Source organism: Epinephelus lanceolatus, chromosome 8 (assembly GCF_041903045.1).
Source record: "Epinephelus lanceolatus isolate andai-2023 chromosome 8, ASM4190304v1, whole genome shotgun sequence".
In the NCBI taxonomy this organism is placed as follows: Eukaryota; Metazoa; Chordata; class Actinopteri; order Perciformes; family Serranidae; genus Epinephelus; species Epinephelus lanceolatus.
This window is the reverse complement of record NC_135741.1, coordinates 33084360-33102391: the sequence shown is the minus strand read 5'-3', so window position 1 is coordinate 33102391 and position 18032 is coordinate 33084360. Positions and strand designations below refer to the sequence as shown.

Sequence of the window (18032 nt, the reverse complement as noted above, 5' to 3'; positions counted from 1 at the left end):
GGAGTGCCTGTCAGGGCCTAATCCTTACCCCCATGACAGTTGCATTTGTAGGAAGCTGCAGAATAAGTTGGAAGTAGATTTGCTCAATATAGTACAGCTTAAACTGGCACTGAGGAGAGAGAGAGAAGTGAAGCTTGGTGAACCCTCCTCCAGCGCTTTTTCGTATTTGGGTTGAGAAGCATAATCCAAATATATTGCTCCGAAATATCATATCTCACATACACTGTTACATCACTTGCTTTCTGTTGAAATTCTGCATTGCTGAGGTTGATGAAGGACAGCCGAGGTTGGGATCACACACACACTCCCTCAGCTCTGGCTATAATTGCCCTGTATATAATTGCACATATGGGAGCCATAATGGCTCCTGGATCAATAGATACAAGAGACAATGAGGAATAACAGCAAACATGGCATATACAAAAAATACCGTGTTTGTGTCTGTGTATTTTGACGGTAAATACTCCAGGAGTGTGTGTACGTGCGATGCACAGAGATTTTGTTTTGCCTGCCGTGTCTCTGAGCAGAAAGCCCAGGCTGCCTCTTTCATCTGCTGTCTGTCAAGTCCTGGTTAAAATCATCATTCCAGCAAGTCTTTTGCTGACCTTCAAACCCGAGTCCTCCAGGCCAACAGACACGCTAATTAACGGTTCGCTCCATAACCTACAAAGTAATTTCATTCCCTGTATGTCTGGCTCTAGAATGGACTCAGCATACTGAGATCCAGGACTTGAAAGTAGCCTGTTGGGTCAATGAATACCATCCGAATAATGCATATAAAGTAGCTTAAAGTCAACTTAAACTTTCCCTAGTCTTCCAATAAACATGTGCATAGGAATGCACCCTCCTCCAACAATGTATCACTTTTTCAATTTTTCAGTTAAATGTGGAAAATCCATCTGCCTGCGTGCCCTGCAGGGACTGCATGTACAATCACCACAATGCTTTGTGATGATGTAAGTGTGAGGCGGGGACAGTACAAGCTCAGAATCAGGAGATGTCACAATCTCCACTAAAGGGATTTCCTGCCATATTGTTGAGGCTTAACTATATACTGAAGTTAGTAATGACGGCATGATGAAGCATGTGCTTATAAAATAGGATACCAGTCACACATTCCCACCAGAAAGCAATCTGGTATGTTCACGCTGTGAATACTGCACTTTATCTGCCATCTGTGCAGTGTACTTCCAAATTATATTTTCATTTTGTGGGATGTCAAAGAATATTAGAGGATCACTCTTAAATTAAAAAAACTGCAGGTCTTATTTTCATCTCATTTTATCTGTTGCACGTGCTGTTCATGCAGGAATTCAGTCATTTGTTTGTGTGTGTGTTTAGAACTGTACTCCCTGTCAACTTTATGGAAGTACCGAGAAAGTACTTTACTTTGTTAAAGGACGTATGTGTAAGAAATATGAAGCAAATAGTCATAAAATCATCCTAATATGTCACAGAGACTAAGGAATAATGTTCATATAACATACTGATCTCACCGACAACAATAGTACAGCCAGAATATTCGCATTTAAAAAAATATTTTACGGTCTGCAAATCATGTTTATGTTTTGAATTTGTGTTTTGGCCTGTTGCACCACCCACCGCCGTCTACCAGTCACGCAGTCAGTAGAGTCTCAGCATCAGTTACAGTTACGACTGAGCTACAGCAGCACGGCAAGCAGCATTAGCAGTGTCCCAGTACATAGCATTAGCAGCCGGCTCCTCAGCTGTATCCCAGCAGCAGCGTTAGCAGCAGAGAAGCCGGACTTGCTCGAACGGTCTGCTGGAAAACCAAAGATCAAGGACGCGGCGACGCAGCCCTGCCACGGCAGCTGCCTGTGGTCAAACAAATCAGTCTCCAGCGTCCAGCAACCTCGAATCTGTAGGGGAGGGGGGGGGGGGCGGACACGACTCGCGGCAGTATTTTGAATTTGAGTGCAGTAACCGTTTTGGCCACATTCTTACATACAGCGCCTTTAACTATGCCCCATATGTGTTGTATCAGTGTACCATAATGAATGCTCTGCACCTTTTTTTAAGTTAATATTAAATTAATTTTTAAAAATTAATTTGAGAAACAACACTAATAATTGTTGCTAATCTATGGAAGCTGAGATTGGCCGTGCTTCCCATTATTTTTTTCATGCAGTGATCTTGCGATCATTAATCAACTATTTTGTCATCTTGAGAAAACAGGCTTTGTTATCTCAAGATAATGAGTTGATGATTTCATTATCTCAAGAGAGCAAGCTTTGTTATGTTGTGATAACGAGATTGTCAAACCTGTACCGCGAGAAAACAAAATTATGTTTTATATCATTATCTCGAGAAAACGAGTTTCGTTATCTTGAGATAATGAGATAATTACAAAGAGGTTGTTTACTCTTGTTAGGCTACTTTATCAGAGATAAGGAGTACCAATGCCAGCATGCACAGGTAGCATCTTGACGACTGTAGCAACTGATTAAAGCTGAAAATGTCACATCAGAGAATAGTATTGATATTATAGATTGCATCAGATGGTATTAGTAATGAAGTGGTAATCGGGTGTCCTCTTGTGCACATAGAGGTTAATTATCTCATTATTATGAGATAAAGAAATGAAACAACATTTTGTTTTCTTGATAACAGGTTGATTATCACATAATCTTGAGATAAGAAAACTAGTTTTCCTGAGATAACAAAATAATTAACTGGTGATCTTGATAACAACATAAAAAAAATAAATAAATAAATAATTGGCAGCACAGCCGCTCTCAGCTTCCATACTCATCAATGATTCATTGCTGTGTGTATAACAATTTTTAACAAAAGTAAAGGATTATTCATGATATTTATTAGAAACAAAGTAGTTGCAACATGTTTCATTTCCATGTGCTTCAGTCTCTAATAACCCATTTTATTTTGGTTGGTTAAATGTGTCAGAGCTACAACAGTGGGTATATAGTGTCAGATGGACAGTTAATAGGATAATTCATTAATAAATAATAACTGACAAGTAAGTAAATGCTGCTTTAAAAACATTTTTATTAATCTTTGTATAATTTCTCTACTTATTAAAGACACAATGTTTGAAAGTAAATATTACCTGAATCATTTGAAGGACAAATTAAGAAACCATCAGTTTTATTAGGAGTTGTATTAATTTTGTAATTCAAATGTCATATTAATTAATCACCTCAACTGTGTCCGTGCTCATTAATTACCAAATAATCAAAGACAAAGCCAGACTTTAACAATTAGGGGGCACACAACAGCCACCATAGGACAGAATATAAAAAGCAGATAAAAAGAGGTATTTCCATTTAGGTTAACTGATGAATAGGAAACCTTACTCGCCATGTCGTAAATATAAATGTACAGTTTGACTGATCAGGCATTAAACACGGATTATGTTCAACCTAAAGAACAAACCATCTGTCGTTATAGCAAAGTAGTACATCAAGTGGGTTTATCAGAAATCGGCCACTGCTGAGTATGCTATGTCCTGGCCAGCAGTTTTAACATTTTTGGACACATTATTCATCTTTTGATAGTGGGCTACTTAAGAAAGCTGGTCTTGATTGATTGTGATACTAAAGATGATGTTGGTGCAGCTGTAAAAACTACCGTAATTAACATTTTATATCCCTGCTTACGGTTGGAGAAAGAAATCATACACCAAAGCTCCTCTCTCTGATGTGTTCAAGGGACACTGTTTTCAAATGTTACTTTTAGATTGAGTTTGATCACTGCAGTGTTACACCTAATGTAGTTTTTTTTAATGAGAAAATGCACCCATTTTCCAGAAAATCAGTACCCAGCTTGAATGTCAGTGATCTGTGGTAGTCATTCTGCTATTTGCTGCTCATTCATGAGTAAAGCAGCTCTGCTTCTGTTTATACTACCACAGAGCAGACCCAATCATCTTACAGAAACCTTATAATCAACCCAACTACCTCACACCAGGATTCACCTTAATTTTGTATTATTATGGATTTTCTCTCAGGTCAGACAAATGTTGTTACCATGGCTGCTCTTCCAGACTGCTCCGAGCTCTTTCTCATTGTTGTGGCCATGTTTGAGCCCAGCACGGTTAGAGGCAAAGTGCTTAACAAACATGGTCATTAAACATTTTACAGCTCTTCTTTTCACCCTGCTGCAGATCATATTATTCATGATGAGTAACACCACTTTCCTTATCAGATATTGCATTAATGTGGCCTGGGGAGTTAAACTTGAGTGACCTCGAGTGTGTTGATTGGGGAGGTGCCAGGATCTCAGTCTGAGGTCACAGCCAAAACACTCACACTACAAATTATTACCCATATTTTTAACTGTCAATAATACACTGACCTTGTCACTGCTCTTTAATGACCACATCAGTCACCATTTATGACTCAATCAAAATGCCATTCTAAATTATTTATCAGTCAGTGCTTTGCTGGTCCCTCACAAGTCCTATGAAAGGTATGGTGAATAATAAAAACACCGTTCAGAATCACTCCTCATAGTCAGTGTTAAGTGTCTTCGAAAATGTTGACTGAACATCGCTTGAATTGTTCGTCTAAAGTCCTATTGTTCTTTTACTGGTATGCCGAATTATGCCTGAATTTGAATGTAGCTGCTGTCAATGATGGATGAGAGCACAATTCAGTTTTAACTTGTCAAAAATGTCAAACTATGTTTCGTAACTACTCACTACACCATCAAACTCAGTGCTGTGACACTGACATAAAAATATCGTGTGCAGACAAAAAGACACATCAAGTAGGAGGGCTTGAAAAAAAAATCAAGTTTGAATGAATGAGAACCAGGGTTGGAAATTAGCACAGCCATGGATTTGCTTCACTCACCATCCAAAAAACACAAGGGTAATCTGGTGGATGTTGGAGTCTAGCAGCCACAGTGGCAGGTGGACAAAAAGTTAATTTCCAACCCTGACAAACAACTTATTTATTCAAATTAATTAAAATACAACCTTTGAATCATAATGCTAACTTTGTTGTTGAGCTAGAGTCTGCCACTTAACTTAAAGGGACAGTTCAGATCTTTTTAAGTGGGGTTGTGTGTGGTTCTTATCCATAGTCAGTGTATTACATACAGTAGATGTCTGTCGGCAAGCCCCCAGTTTAGCAGGCAGAGGCACCGACATGGAGGCTTAGCAATGTACTGCTGTATAGGGGTCAGCAAGAAAACATATTTTAGCCACCTATAAAAATCAACATCAGTTTAGGTGTACACTATATTTGGAATATTTTCACTGCTTTACCTTGCCGTCAGACAGCAACTTCCCACAGAGAGCATAAGCTGCTCTCTTCAAAGCCAGACTCAGTTAAGGAAAAAAGCAGAAGTTGCTGGTTTACTGCTGCCTCGATCATTTAGTTTGTTTGTGTTACTGTGTGACTTAGGTGTTTAAAAGTGTTGGTTCAGAATCACCAAAGTGCTTTGGGGTTGCATTTGATGTATGAAAGGCGCTATATAAATAAAGCTTGATTGATTGATTGATTGATTGATTGATTGAAAGTCACACAGTAACGCCAACTAAACAACTGCAGCAGTAGACCAACAGCCTCCAGGTGGAGCGAGCTAAGATGACTTTTGTTGTCAATGGAGTCTGGTGGCTTTAACAAGAGTATAGATGGGGAACTGAAGCCATTCACGGCTTCCCTGTTGGAAAGGACTTTCTGCGGCAAAGTAAAGCAGTGAAAATATTGCCAGTGTAGGGTATACTTAATCTGACAATGATTTTTTTGCTGCATTTTGCTGCTGCCCCCCTATCCACAGCGTTACATCGCTTCCAGTCAGTACTCTTGTCTGCTTCTCCAAATTGGGAGCATGCCCAATGCCATCTACTGTAGGTAATACAATGAGTATGGATAAGTACCTCTTACAACCCCACTTCAAAAGATCCAAAATATCTCTTTAAGTGACAGGCTAACATTACTGCCAGACAGTTATTTACAAACTCTCCAAACAGCCTTACCTTTATCTTTGTTCCACATCAAATCAAAAATCACATTTTCTCCCATTTCATGCAAGCAAAGAGAACAAAAATAAGCCTGTTTACTGACAGGATAACAGGCATGCAAGAGGACAGACAGATTGAATGTCTGATTAAAATTGACATCTAACAATATTTTAAATCAATAGCAGAGCAGTTATAATCCATCAAATCACTTGGTGTGAGCTTTCACTGGGTTTAGTGCAATCTCTAGTGTCATCGTCCTATTTGCTGAACATTTGCATTTGAACACAATAATGTAGATTTTGTGTGAGAAGAATTATTTATGACCTGCACTGTACTATAATTGTAACATTCCCACAATCCTAACAGAAGTCCATTTTGCCCTGTAACTGTCACTACAGTACAACTAGATGATAGTTAGAGACTTGTAAAAACAGAACTTGGTGATTATATGAACGATGGACACCTTTGTGTCGCCTCAGACAGTCACAAAGGTCACTACAGTACAACTAGATGATAGTTAGAGACTTGTAAAAACAGAACTTGGTGATTATATGAACGATGGACACCTTTGTGTCGCCTCAGACAGTCGATGAACCCATTCACACTTTTCCATCTATCATCACCTCTGTGATGCTTCCAGAATGAGTCCTCCATGTGGGCTTAAATTGGCCAAGGACAGCAGAGATGAAAGATAGCCCATAATGAGGTTTCTCCCTTAGGAATCAATGTGTAGCTTTGTCCCAGGGGCCACTGAAGGTTGTCTGTAAAATCAGTCTACTGCAGGGTCCTGGCCTGAACAGCTAGCCGATCTATCACCTTGCCATCTTGTTGATGAGCAGAAGGGAGGTTTACAGAGTAACAAAGGACGTTTTCGGACATACTTTGGCTGTGAATACATTAGTGCCGTAGCTGTGTAGGTGAACATTTCTGCGATATACTTGTCATGCTGTGTCATCTGCTGGCATTGCGTGTTACCTCCCTGATCATTGCACTGCATAATCAAATTGCCCTTTGGGAATCAGATGACTTTGTGTCTGAGGCAGATAATGCAGAATATGATGATCAGCTAAACCAGGCCTTACCTTGTGTGTCGGTGTAATCATCCCTGGATTGATATGAATCTGTAACATCAAGGATAAGTCCTCCCTGTGTTTGACAGCTGAGAGCAAAGAGTGCAAATCCATAATCTTTCACATGTTCTACAACATTTACTTTGTGTCTGACCTTTAGACTGTAATTCAAGAGGCGCTCTGCGAAGCTAATTATTATCGAAGCTTAATTGAGTAGGAGTTTAAGAAGTTGCGGAGTAGAACTTTGCCGAGACAGCAAATGGGGGGTGAATACAGATGTGAATCTTTACAACAGGTTGTGAACTTGAAGGTGGGAGATGGAGGGAGCCTGATTTGTATGGTGTGAACATGTAGTGAACTGGGTCTGAATCTAAAACGCTCTCTCATTTACTTTCTCTGTTCTCTGCAGTCCGTCTGCTTTGAGGCCAGGCAGCTGTGTGGGGCACCGGGTGTGGATCCTGCTGGCCATGACCCACCTCACCTTGGACTTCTCTGTGTGCAGCCCCCTCAGTCAGGGCATGGGGGTCAAACTCACGCCTAAATCGGTGCCTCGCTCTCGACCTCGCTGGCAGCCACTCTGGGACACACCCAACAAGCTTCACTGGAGAACAGTCAGCCCGTTGGCCCGCCGGCTCCTCAACCCTGTCCCTCCACCCCAAGACAACAGGGCAGGGCTAGGGCCAAAGGTCAAGGGTCAAAAGCATCGGAAGCCAGTGCATAAAGGACAAGCAGCGTGTAAGGAGTGCCGGTTGAGATACTCTCAAAAGGAGACAGGTGATCCTTTGGCTGTAATAGCCGAAGCTCCAGCAGCTTTACCCAGCGGGAGCAGAGGAGACACAGTGAGGTTGTTACTTAGAGTTAGGAGGCAGCTCAAATGGGACAGCTATGACAAGTCTCAGGAGGGCCGAACTACCACAGTGGCTGGATTTATCGACTGGGGACCCACAGGGACAGATAGTATAGATGAAGATGGCAAACCGGAGCTCAACGTGACGTTGTCCACCAAGGTCTCAACTACCACAGTGGCCACAACCACTAGCACTACACCCAGGCTAGCCCAAAGGACGTTCACTGTGGTGACCACACCAGAGCCCAAGAGGCTCAGCACCACCAAGGCCACTGTCAGCTTCGGGGAGACTGTCAAACCACCAAAGCCATATGGGGACACACCAGGTAAGACACATTAAACAGCTCATCATCGAGTGTGAATTTCATTTTTAATATCGAAGAGTAATCTAAAGAAATTATTGTTTGAGTTGATTTTGTTGCATCTTTTGTCTCAGTCACACTTTACAGACTCACCCAATATCTTCAATACAAAGATGTTTCCAAATGTGCTCAAAGCCAGCAGTGTCCAACCCTATGCTCTCAGTTTTGTTCTGCAGGTTGTCATTTTAACAAAACAATTGCTCAGTTAGTCAGTTAGTCAGTCAGCCTTTAATCAGAGACATTTACCAAATTGATGAAATCAGTGCTGAAAACAAATAGGAAACCTGCATAGCCCAGAAATGAACACTGTAGATTGAGTATTGTTTCAAGTGTATGGTATCCAGATAAACAGACTCTTCCTCTGCAAGTTTATTACTCCTTGCAAACAGTAATTTCTTACACTACTTACATAACTATTATGTTACACCCCACAAAATTGGTAACTGTGTCCTTTCTCATCAAAATTCACATTTCACATGTGCACCTCAGTAGATGTCAAGGTAATTGCCTGTAAGGGCAGCTAGGCTGGATAGCTCACAAATTATTTTGTTAACTGGAGGTCCTCCGTTTCCTGTGACCAGTATTTTCCCAAGGATCTATTTAAAAGATGAAGAGTCAATCGTGGTGATAGGCAACATTTCATCCACCACATATCCAGCCACAAGCTTCATTAGTTCTTTGTGGCTTGTAGCCTGCAGCTGTCCACAATTAAAATCCAGTCTGGGTTGTTTAGCCAGTGTTAAGGCACAGCCATCGTCCATGGCTGACGAGGGCTCAGTTTCGGTGGGGTGGGGTGTATTTCCTGGAGCTTCATGTTGTTGTGCTGTCAGTCTTAGAAGGTGTTTCAGGAGGTTTGAGGTTGTGCTTTTCACAGTGGAAAGAATCTTAGTATCACTACTTGCAACAATTATGGTCTTGTCATCTTTCTTCCTGACAAAGTCTAAGTAATGGGAATATTTCCAGTTACTAAATGTAACTGTTTCCATCCTCAAAGCTAGCTTGCTGCTTTGTGACATGCATGCAGGACAGTTATGAAAGTGAATACGGGAATGTGATTGATGTTTGGACTTAAAAATGTATTAGTAATTCATTACACTACGCATCGCTGGGGAAAGTAGTATTATTATTACTGTAATGCTTCACTAATAATGTATTACTGCCCAACACGGGACCTTAGTTTGTCATGTGCTGAGGTATTTCCACAACTAATTCAGAAATTGGCCTTTTACCTGTGTATACCAGTGTACACACAATGTGAAGAGATCAAGACAAAATGACTGAATCAGAAATGTTCAGGGCATCAACTGAATACGTGACGGACAAATGAAGCAGTCCTATAATTCTGAAAAGTCGATATGAAAGAGGAAACTTGAATAAAGTAGTATCAGTTTAAAGTGCACACTCTTGGCACAGGGGCCAACATTCTCACCCTCACAGAGCCCCAGGTACTCCCAACTTGGTTGTGCAGTCCAACAAACACAGTTGGTGTACGCTCACATGTGGGACGCCAGTGTGTGTGATCACATTCCTATCGTTGCACTGTACTTCTACTTGATTTTTGGGGGTGCCTTTATGAGTGTGTGATCTGGGGGGGGATGGTGTGAAAAATGACTTGCTGGCAGGTTAAAGAAGCATTTGGCAACATTATGTGTCATGCAGGTAGCACTTGGCTGTTAACTCTCTCCCCAGGTCAACAGGGACAAAGGCCCTTCCAAAGGAATTTGGCAAATAAATTGCAAAGAATAAATCAAGTATGAAACAGTCATGCGGCATTTTCTCACACTTGTTTTTTCTAATAATATTGTAAACTCTTTTTACCTTTTCACTGTAGCGCATGACTAATGATCCAGAGTAATGATCTGCTTTTCATATAATATAATATTTCAGCTTGGGGAACTAGCACCTGATTTACAGACTGTGACTGTGATGTCCTTGACCATACTGTGGCCCTCATGCCTGAAACACTGTAGTTGAGCATATGTGATTTTATGGACAGTCCCTCTGTGCTGTGAACACACAAACCTCCCGGCCAGGCATATTAGATTTACCATTTCATTAAGTCCACGAGGAACACGGCTTTTTAAATGGACCATACAGGTACTCATAAAACATAAGTCATGTTTAACAACTTATGAAGCAAGCACTATGCTAATTGAAGCTTTCCCATTTGGTGCATTAATATAAATGTCATAAAATTAGGCAGCTAACAGTAAGGGTGATCAAAAGTCCTTGGCCACCTCCTACTCAATTACAGTAAAAAAATGTCTTAAAACACGGATGTGAATGTGAAAATTGCATACAGCAGAAGTCCTGCTGACAGAACATAGCCTTCACTGCGACAAAATCACAAAACATCTATTTTATGAGGTCAAAATGAATTCAAAAGCCAATTCATGTGTGCTGTTTTAGGACTTGTGTTTTCTATTAAGTCACTCCAAACACTTGAGTTAAATGCTGTTTAGGGAAATGTGGTAAATAATTTTTGGGTTTTGTGGAGATGTCCCGAGACGACGTTATCAATCTTTATAGTTCTGCTTTGTTGTTTAGTTTTTGGAATCTTAATTGTGTCCATAGGGCCTGTCAAGCTGTGCATGTGGTGGTCCTATGTACGTTTTTATTTGGAACTGTAATAATGTGCTCAGTAACGATATTATACCATAATTCCAATATTCAGATGATAAATATAAACTGCTTGTAAGGTCCTGAACTTGGACCTCAAGCAAACCTAGATCTCATTGTTGGTATTAGTGTACTCACTAGGCCTGCAACTAAAATGATTTTCTGTTGATTGTTTTGTCTCAATTAATCAATCAGTCTTTGGTGTATTAAATGTCAGAAAATGGTGACAAATGTCAGTCAGTGTTTCCCAAAGCCAAAAACGATGTCATAAAATATCTCGTTTTGTCCATAGCCCAAAGATATTCAGGTCACTGTCACAAGAACATGCAGGTGGTACGGTCTATTGATACTGCAGAAAAAAAAATGAGAAATGAGAATCGAAACAGTTTCAAATATTCAGAATTGATATGTATCGATAATCTTTTTTTTTTTCACAACATAAGCTGATATTACTGTAGCCTCTCCCTACCATTCATGCTAAAAAAAATAGCATCACTTAGCTTTTATGTGGGGGAAAAAATGACTATCAAAGTATGTGGTATAAATATATGTTGTACTGTGGTGACTGATGTGTACGTAGTGAATGAGCAATGAAATGGCAGTATGTAATCGTCTTGTCAGCGTTGTTGTGATATCTTCATTTTCTCTTGATTGGGAGGTGAGTGTGAGACCAGCAGTGATTCAAGATGATGGCTTGATATTGTATCCTGGAGGAAATCAGTCTTCACAGTTAACTGAAAGCTGATGAGGAGGGAGAAAAAAAGTCTGCTCTTTCTGACTAGATGCACATTACTGTATCAATAAGCAGGCTGTGTCTCATCACAGCAGATGAATAGAATCACTTTTCAAAACCCAGGTGCTTAAATGCTGCAGAAAACTTTCCTTTTGCTTTCACAACACATTAACCCATGTCTGTCTCATATTGGCCCCAAGGCAAGACATAATTACCACACCGACAGCGCAGCATTGAGTCGCTGAAGAAATGAAACTGTTAGCGAAGGAGAGGCGCTTTGTCTCTGCATCTTACTCTTACCTTTCCTGCTTTGTCTTTGAAGGTGTTTATAGATACATTTCATTCAGTCTTAGTCTGACTAATTCAAACTCAGACAGGAAAACATCAAGCATCTTAAAGTGATGATCTTAATCAGAGCAGGTGATAATCAGAGCTTACTTAACAGTTTAAATGACTTAGATTTCTGCCTGTGTCTTGTGATGTATTACAGCATGTATTTAAATACTCTGTCCCTTGTGGAATAACTCAAGGGAAGTGGTTTTCCACACAATTGACGAAATGGGACACAAGCACATTGTACACAACTCATACTTATATAAGAGAGATACACTTGCAGATCTGGATGATCAAATGTAATATATTTGTCTGTCTTACACTGGTGAAAGGATATATCTTGTTCATTACAGTTTGGGTCTTATTTTTAAAGATTTGGCCGTCACTTCTGTCAGATACGAAAACATTGTATTTATCAGTGTAATAACATGGCTACATTTTGATCAATGGATTTATATGTCTCAAATGCATCTTGGTTGCTTAGCTTTTTTGATATTGGACGGCTATCTGATGCATTCAAGAGGCATGAATTGGCTAAGTGTAAGTAAAATGTTATTTTAAACCTCAGGGTTATATAGTAGCGTGTGAGCTGCATATTAAAAATTCGATGTAAACATCCTTTTAAGAAGCATATTTTTAGTGGGTAGACGAGTTGACATATTCATCCAAATTATACAGTAAATTCAAAGCATAAATAAAAAAGCTGCCTCTGCCTCAGTAAGACTGCTGCATTACAGCATGTCATATGTCAGTGCTGAAGACAAAGGGCTGCTTTGGCAGTGCTGAAAGAGGTTTTCTGGTTCTTGCTCAAACAGATTCAAACTGTGGCGTGTCAACTCCCATTTAAGGCGGATTTTGCGAGTAGGAGTTAGGCTGGTGCTCTTGCACACAGTGTCATGATAATTGAGATGTATTTCACTGAAAAATGCATAACTGGTTCATGCATTTTCTATGTCTGCTTTCATGCATGCGCTGATTTTATTCCTGAATCTACAGTATGTTGGGGTAAAGATTGTGTGCATTTGGCACCCAGCTGTTTGGTGTTGACTGTGTGGTTCCTTCCATTGTAGTGTCGTGTTGTCTTCCAGGCTTAGACTCACTGTGCCAACTTAACCGTGACAACTGTCCCAGGTGAATGACGTAAGATCTACTTATGGCAAGGCCGACACATTTCAGTATAAGTGTGGCAGTGTGCAAAACATGCATATCCATGAACCCTTTGTGTGGGGGAAATGATCATCATGTCCTGAATGCTGTCTCAATTCCTCACTTTTTGATTAGTCCTAGTAAACAGAGCATGTGTGTGTGTGCATGTGAGATGCTCTGTGTCTCGTCTCTGTCTTTCTCATCCAGCGTCTCAAACAGTAACGCTTCAGCTCAGACTAAACCTCTGAGAGAAACACACCCAGTCACCCTGACATCACAGCTAATTGTAGGCTTAAAGCGTTGATGTAGAAATGACAAGTGGCTCATGAAATGTCTGTATTATGTGGAGAACTTTGACCAACAATTACCATATTTATATACAATGTTTTTGTTTTTTCCCATTGGCCATTTCATTGGCAGCATTTTTTTTCTATATGTGGGGTTTGTGTTTATGCCAGCTACATTAACTGGATAGGAACTGTCTATGTGTCCTGTTTGTATTTTCCTAAAATATTTCAGTTTTGGAAAAAATAACATCTTCACATAAATGCTTAAGCCACTGCAGCTTTGAAAATTCATATATATCATTGCTAGTCAGGCTCCCAGGAACTGTGAGATTACAGCATGCGCATTCACCCCTGCAATAAACGGTCTGCATGAACTAATTCACTATGACTCATGAATACTGTAGGCAACCAGCATAAATTCAAGCCATTAGTGCACTTTGTCTCAGCCACGTAAGGCATGTGTGTATCATGACCATAATCATCTCATGATGTGTGTGTGTGGGGGTGTGTGTGCGTGCACATCACTGTCAAACATGGATGCAAGTGGTAGTTTGTGGAAGGCGGCAGTGAGCAGAGGGAGGATATGATTCCAAAAAGCCTTTCTCACATACAAGTGCTGTACACACTGAACAATCTGAATCTTCTAGTTTCTAGATCAACAGTGGTCCAGTCATAGACTGTATAAGGGTCCGATGTAATCATTAATACATGCATCAGTTTCACCTTGATGACAGCAAAGAAATACAGTAGGTTTCAGAGCCAACCGGAAAAGTTACCAGTTTCCTGAATCCTAAAATGCCTCCTCACATTAAGTCAAACGTTTCACAGTAAACACACACACTTTGGACTAACAGGCAGAGTCTGATCATTCTGAGTCACTTCATTGAATTACCAGTTTGTACCACTGTGTGTGATACCAGCTAAGGACAGTATAGCAAATATAGTATGTGTTGTAGTTTTGTTGAAACTTTAGCCAGGCATTTTTAATCTGTAACTCTGTGGTTTGAAGCTTTCTATGCCCTCAGATTTGGAAATGTATTTGCTTCCAGAGTGCAGATAAAAAATACTTTTTGTTTGGTAAAATGGTGACAGATTATTTAGATGGCAAATCTGCCATATGACTTGACTGTCAAATATTCAGTTTTGTTTGTATCAGTAAGTGTGAACTAGGTCAGCCAGTGCATTTTTTTTTTTTTTGAGAATAAGGCAACATTAGAACAAATATGCTAAACCTGTCATCAATGCACATATATTTATCACACAAGCAACAACATGTTGTCATTTTTTTATTTATTTATAATGCCTGATGAAGGTCCAGCGAGGATTACAACACTGACTACATTTATACGCACTAAATGTTCCAGTTCTAAAAAAAGACAATATTCCTGCTGAGCTGTTTACATAGCTAATGAAAATGAATATATATTTTACACACAGCCGTGCATACTCTAATTAACATGCCCTAACATGTCAATGATCACATTAGAATATGGAAGAGTGGAATGGCTGGAGCTGCTTGTGATATGTTGCTTATTTTTGTCAAAATAGTTTTCCACCAGTAGCTGACTTGTTCAACTGTATGAACACAGCCTCCCTCTTTCATTCCTTCAACCGCCTTCTTGAAAAGGTCACCATTTTGATATTCGTGCATACCTAAAAAGCTGCAGATATCCAAGTCTTTTATAACATTTAAAAGTAGGTGTATTTCTCTGTCCGACCTGAAATGTGGGATTTTCTTTTGGGCATACATCTCTACTCCAGCCTTGCAAAATGTTGGTTGGTTGAGTTCTGTACACACACGTCTTCACTGGAAAATACATTGGGGTAAAAAAGCCTTACTTATATATCTAAACACGATGTGTTGTTTTTTCAAAACCTGTATCACAGTGGAAATTTTGTGTGCATGTTAATGTAGTTAATGTTTGAGTAAACTAACGTGTGTAGCAGTCAGTCAGTGTGTAGAAATGAGCCATGGACTTTTTATCCACATGGACAAGCTCTGTGCTTGTTCCATTAGTGTTTCTTGTGTGACAATTTGCCAACCGGTTTGATTTGGTTGGAGACCAACTACGTAATGACACAGAAAGTACATGACAGCTCGCCACAGCTTGTCTGTGTTGCACTTATTGACTGCAGGCTATGTGTCTCCACTCCCACTCACTGTTGGCATTGATAGTGCAGGACAACAAAAGGGACAACTCTTTCTGTTAGTGCAGAACATCCAACAAGTGCACGCTCTTCCCCAGGACGAAGACGCTAATGTTGCTTATAATCGGTTAAAAGGCTTTAAGCAAATACATTGTGCCTGCTTCCTGTCTAATTTAATTAGTTTGATTCCCTTTTGCACTATTTTCATGCACAAGTCTTAGTCAGGCTTTGGTGGTATTTATTTTTTCATACCTTCCTGACATTTCACCGGAGTATGCAATATATGACAGTATTTGTGGGAAAAAAAGAAATAGATAGACAATCCAGCCTCGGTGGTTAATAACTTAAATGTCATGTGTAATTTCCTGTGTAGAGATCATGTGACACCGGTGTGAATTCTCAGCATCAGAACGTATCTTGTGCAAAGCTCAATCAATTTGGATACGAGTTTGTCTGGATGCTGTGACTTAGTTGATGCCTCCTGTTGATCCTGCTCTCACAGCACTCTGGCCATCATGCAGGAGGTGGGAGGAGAAGGAGGAGGAGGAGGAGGTGGTGGTGATGGGGGGTTATAGCTGTGGTGCCTCCAGATGCTCACTGATTGTTCCCGGTGATTGTGCTGCTCGTAACTGCGACCCCCCTCTACTCCACGCAGATGGAGCTGTCAGCTCCATTATGGATATGAGATGATTAAAACTGCAGTCAGTAAAGCCACTACTGATAACTTAGGTCTTGTTAGACGGTCTGAGAGTCGCAAGGTTAAATGTTACAGGCTCGTGCGGAGCAAGCGCAAGGTACTGTGTGTTCCTGATAGAGTCTTCCAGTTGTAGCTTTCTGAAACAGACACATTCAGTGCATGTTTAGGGTGAAAGATGGTATCCAGTGTTGGAGCCAGCAGGTATTTAAAATAAATAGATCCATCTGGCAACAGTTCACGTCACGTTATCAAGTTTGTGAAGGGGTTGGAGGGTTAAATGAATGAAGTAAGTCTACATCCACTGTAGAGCAAAGTGAGCACATGTAAAATGTATGTTAAGTGTCTTGGCGATCTATTTTTAAAGAAGCGAGCTCAGTAAACATTGTAATGCAGCATTTTGACCTGTGGTAGACCTGTAGAGGCGTACAATACAGCCTCTTCAGCAGTGAGAGACACACAGAGAGACAGAGAGAAACCACTTTTCCCAACGGTTACCATGGCAATCCAATAAATTTGCCATTACTCTCTGTATTGACTCTGAATAAAGTGGGTAAAAATGAATCTCCTTTTCTCAAGCGTTAAATCTGGACTTAAATGCTGATGCCCGGTGACAGGCGTGCAGAGTCAAACCCCCTTTCCCTGATTTACAGGAAACCGAGCCAAGAGGAGATGAAGGGGCCAGACTGAGCAGATGCTGCTTCACTTTCTGTTTCTCCGCTGCTCAGACTCTTTCTTCATGGCTTGACACATCTGCCTAAAGGAAAAGACATGCAGATGTTGACTGAGACACTATTTTGGATACAGGAGATTGTTTCCGTCAATCAGAGGAGATAGGGTAGAATCTTAATATGACACGATTTGTTTTTCTATTTTGGCTTTATTTATTTTAGCTTTTGAGTAGAGATACTCCGATTGCATTTTAATGGCAGATTCTGATTTCCGATTTTTTTAAAGCTGATTCCGAGATTGCCTGATTTTGATTTAGTTATTTGTTTGTTTGTTTGTTTTTTCTAAGAGCTACATTTGACAGAGAAAAAACATGTTATTTTAAAGCCCTGTATGTGCAGAGTGCAGAACTCCTAGGAAGTCCTCATAGGCCCCTCCCCAACTGCCGCATACGTCACTATGCCCACTTCAAATTTCTGACCAATCACACAATAGTTCTCGGACACCACACGAGAAAAAAGTTCTGCCCAGATGATGTGTCAAGAACAAGCTACAAGAACTCCCAAACCAGAGCTGCAAGAAAAAAATGACATCATTCTTTTCTTGCAACCCTGCGAGAGAGAATAAATTTCTCTGTTCTTGCAGAGTATGTAAAGGCCTTAAGTCACTGGAAACTTAGCTTGAAATTGTAAAAATGCATATGATATCAAAGATGATTGTCTCATTAAGCATCGACAAAAATGTTATTATATAAATGTTATATTATATAATTAGAAAACGTAGTTCAAAAACAGCTCATTTGGCTGGTCAAACCATTTCTCAGGATGGTGGGGGTGTGATAAGTTGACGCTTTATTGATAGCTTCCTTCAGCTAAAGAAACGTTACCTAGCGTTTTAACATTTTGCCGCCACACAATAAACTGCATCAAATGAACCTTCCTTAGTTAGAAAGCTAAATAGATTAACTAGCAAACTAGGTAGGACTACCCAAATCTGTGTTTTTAATTGACTAGCTATACCTGAAATATGGCCTAATGATATTAGCCTAATCATTTTAGCAGTTTCCATGCACTTACATGAAGTGGTTAGCATTAGCTTTTCTCTGTGAAACTTTTGAACCTATCTAGTCTAATTGGTTAACTACTAGACTGGAGTAGTCCACCATATTTGTGTT

At 40.1% G+C, this 18032-nt stretch overlaps 1 protein-coding gene across 1 annotated transcript in view; it reads left to right on the top strand.

Annotated features, from left to right (window-relative positions):
- Positions 1-18032, top strand: part of ajap1 (adherens junctions associated protein 1) — a 61041-nt gene that overhangs the window by 29032 nt on the left and 13977 nt on the right. Inside the window, exon 2 of the mRNA XM_033629535.2 lies at positions 7430-8193. Within this exon, the coding sequence (XP_033485426.2) occupies positions 7430-8193 (764 nt within the window). The remainder of the gene's footprint in view (positions 1-7429; positions 8194-18032) is intronic.